This window comes from Bison bison, unplaced genomic scaffold, assembly GCF_000754665.1.
Source record: "Bison bison bison isolate TAMUID 2011002044 unplaced genomic scaffold, Bison_UMD1.0 scf7180017864531, whole genome shotgun sequence".
NCBI lineage: Eukaryota > Metazoa > Chordata > Mammalia > Artiodactyla > Bovidae > Bison > Bison bison.
In genome coordinates this window covers 1,751,334-1,753,760 of record NW_011495081.1, presented here as the reverse complement: position 1 = coordinate 1,753,760, position 2,427 = coordinate 1,751,334, and the positions used below count along the sequence as shown (strand labels likewise).

Genomic DNA, 2,427 nt, shown 5'->3' with positions numbered 1-2,427 from the left:
AGTATATATATTTATATATATATTATAAATTGTGACCCCTCTTCAGTGTTCTTACATATTTTCCCAATTTTTTCTAGGGACTTGAACTATAATAATTTGGGGGAATTTCCTCAGGCTATTAAAGCTCTCCCCAGCCTAAAAGAGCTGTGAGTATTGCTTTCCTATCTCTATGCCTTAATATCCCTAGAACTCACAACTTAATGTTACACCAGTGAGATTTTAGAACATCATTGTTCCATTGCATGTTCCATAATACACACACACACACACACACATACACACACACACGATGATACAGCCTGGATTATGTCAGCTAACCTGGACAGTTTTGAGCATAGATTACTGTGTAAGTCTGGATTCTAGTGAAACAAGTCATAATGTATAGTCTCTGCTTTGTAGGAGCTGTGGTCTTAGTCCCATTGGGGAGGCTGACTATGTAAGACAGACAAAGAGTAGTCTCTAGGTGGAAATAAGTGCTGAATGAATAGGATCAATAAATCACTCCAGAAAAAGACCTCACTGAGGCTTGGGGTCATTGGAAAAGATATCACCAAAGAGAAGGAATTTGACTGGACTTGAAAGAATGGAAATGTTCAGATAAACGAGAGATGAGGGGGCATTTTAGATGTTGGATTTGTCAAGGTCAGAGATAAGAATGCACATGATGTAATTGAGATTGTGTGTCATGAGTTGATGGCTAATATTCCGAGATGCGTTGCTTAAGAACTCAATGGAGGCAATGATGAGAGGGATTTTGAGGTTAGAGTACCTAAGATTCTTGCAGTCTAAAGTTCTTTGAGGATGAAGCAAGCTAAAAGTATATAAAGGACCTGCCAACTAATAGGTTAAGCAGTGGGTTTAGAGAGAATTAGGTATGGTCCTGAAAAACATGAGCTGGAATTAAAAATTTGGTTTCATCACATTGTTGAAATTTTTATGTAGTTGTTATCAGTTATATTTTATATACTACTGAATAGTAGTAGATATTTGGGTTTTAACTTATTTCACAAGATAATAAGCATTTCAAAATATTTTTCTTCTATCTTTGTAGGTTATTTCATAGTAATTCTATTTCTGTTATCCCTGATGGAGCATTTGATGGTAATCCACTCTTAAAAACTATGTAAGTAGTTTGAAATTTTCTTTTAGTATGTAATCATGTAAAGCAGTGTCTGTACAAGGCCAAACATCTGGATGAAGAATGAAAATTCAGGCTGTTAGATATATTAACTTTGTGAACACATGGAAACTCTGTTTTTTTGGCTATTTTTACAGACATTTGTATGATAATCCTCTCTCTTTTGTGGGGAACTCAGCATTTCACAATTTGTCTGAACTGCATTCCTTGTAAGTATTATAGAAATTTTAAAACAACCTGAATATACCATTGCTTTAATGGAAAACTAGAATTTATTAGTGTAACTCCAGAAAACAGTATCTTTTATTTTCTTTTCCTTTGGTGGAAGTCCAAAATACAGTTTCGAAAATTTACAGTGGTTCTTATTTATTCATGAACACCTGGTCAAAATGATCACATTTTCAGAAACTAATCTTTTTAGGTATAGTGGTATTATAATTTTAAGCTGGTTCAAAAATAAGTTTAAAATATTATCTATGAAACTTCATTATTTTAAATTACTTTTTCTCTCACAATTTCTTAAAGAGTCATTCGTGGTGCAAGCATGGTGCAGCGGTTCCCCAATCTGACTGGAACTGTCCGTCTGGAGAGTTTGTAAGTGTGGCTCTTTGAAGCGAGGGTGTGTAAGGATAACAGCACACTGGCCTGCTAGTAGGTTGCCAGTGCTTTTTGGTGATACTAATGAGTTAGTGTTGATTCCTACATCCTTGCTTTGTGAATATCATGCATAGAGATGGATGGTATTGGGTTTGGAATCAGTCAGCTCAGGTAGAGTATAGCCTAGTATGTGGAGGTAGAATCTGAAAAAGTCTCTGAAAATAGAAGGCAGTAAGTAAGCACCAGATTAGAAGCAGTGCTTTAGGAGTTCAGAATTGGAGTAGTCCATGTAAGCTATCAGAAGAGGTTTTATGGAAGAGGTGAAGTGTTTCAAAATTAGATTTCACTGAGCTGGGTCTTTTATTTAGAAAAGCAAGCCTTAGTGAAATGGGGAATACTGAAAATTACTTGGCATGCATGCCATCACTTGGTAAATATATGGGGAAGCAATGGAAACAGTGAGAGACTTTATTTTTGGGGGCTCCAAAATCACGGCAGATGGTGACTGCATCCATGAAATTAAAAGATGCTTGCTCCTTGAAAGAAAAGCTATGACCAACCTAGACAGCATATTAAAAAGCAGAGACATTACTTTGCCAACAAAGGTGCATCTAGTCAAAGCTATGGTTTTTCCAGTAGTCATGTATGGATGCAAGAGCTGGACTATAAAGAAAACTGAGTGCTGACGAATT

At 36.0% G+C, this 2,427-nt stretch overlaps 1 protein-coding gene across 2 annotated transcripts in view; it reads left to right on the top strand.

Moving 5' to 3' along the window:
- Positions 1 to 2,427, top strand: part of LGR4 (leucine-rich repeat containing G protein-coupled receptor 4) — a 104,839-nt gene that overhangs the window by 88,431 nt on the left and 13,981 nt on the right. For both annotated transcript variants that reach the window (XM_010831786.1, XM_010831785.1), the window contains exons 7-10: positions 78 to 146; positions 1,052 to 1,123; positions 1,276 to 1,347; positions 1,664 to 1,732. In XM_010831786.1, the coding sequence (XP_010830088.1) occupies positions 78 to 146; positions 1,052 to 1,123; positions 1,276 to 1,347; positions 1,664 to 1,732 (282 nt within the window). The remainder of the gene's footprint in view (positions 1 to 77; positions 147 to 1,051; positions 1,124 to 1,275; positions 1,348 to 1,663; positions 1,733 to 2,427) is intronic.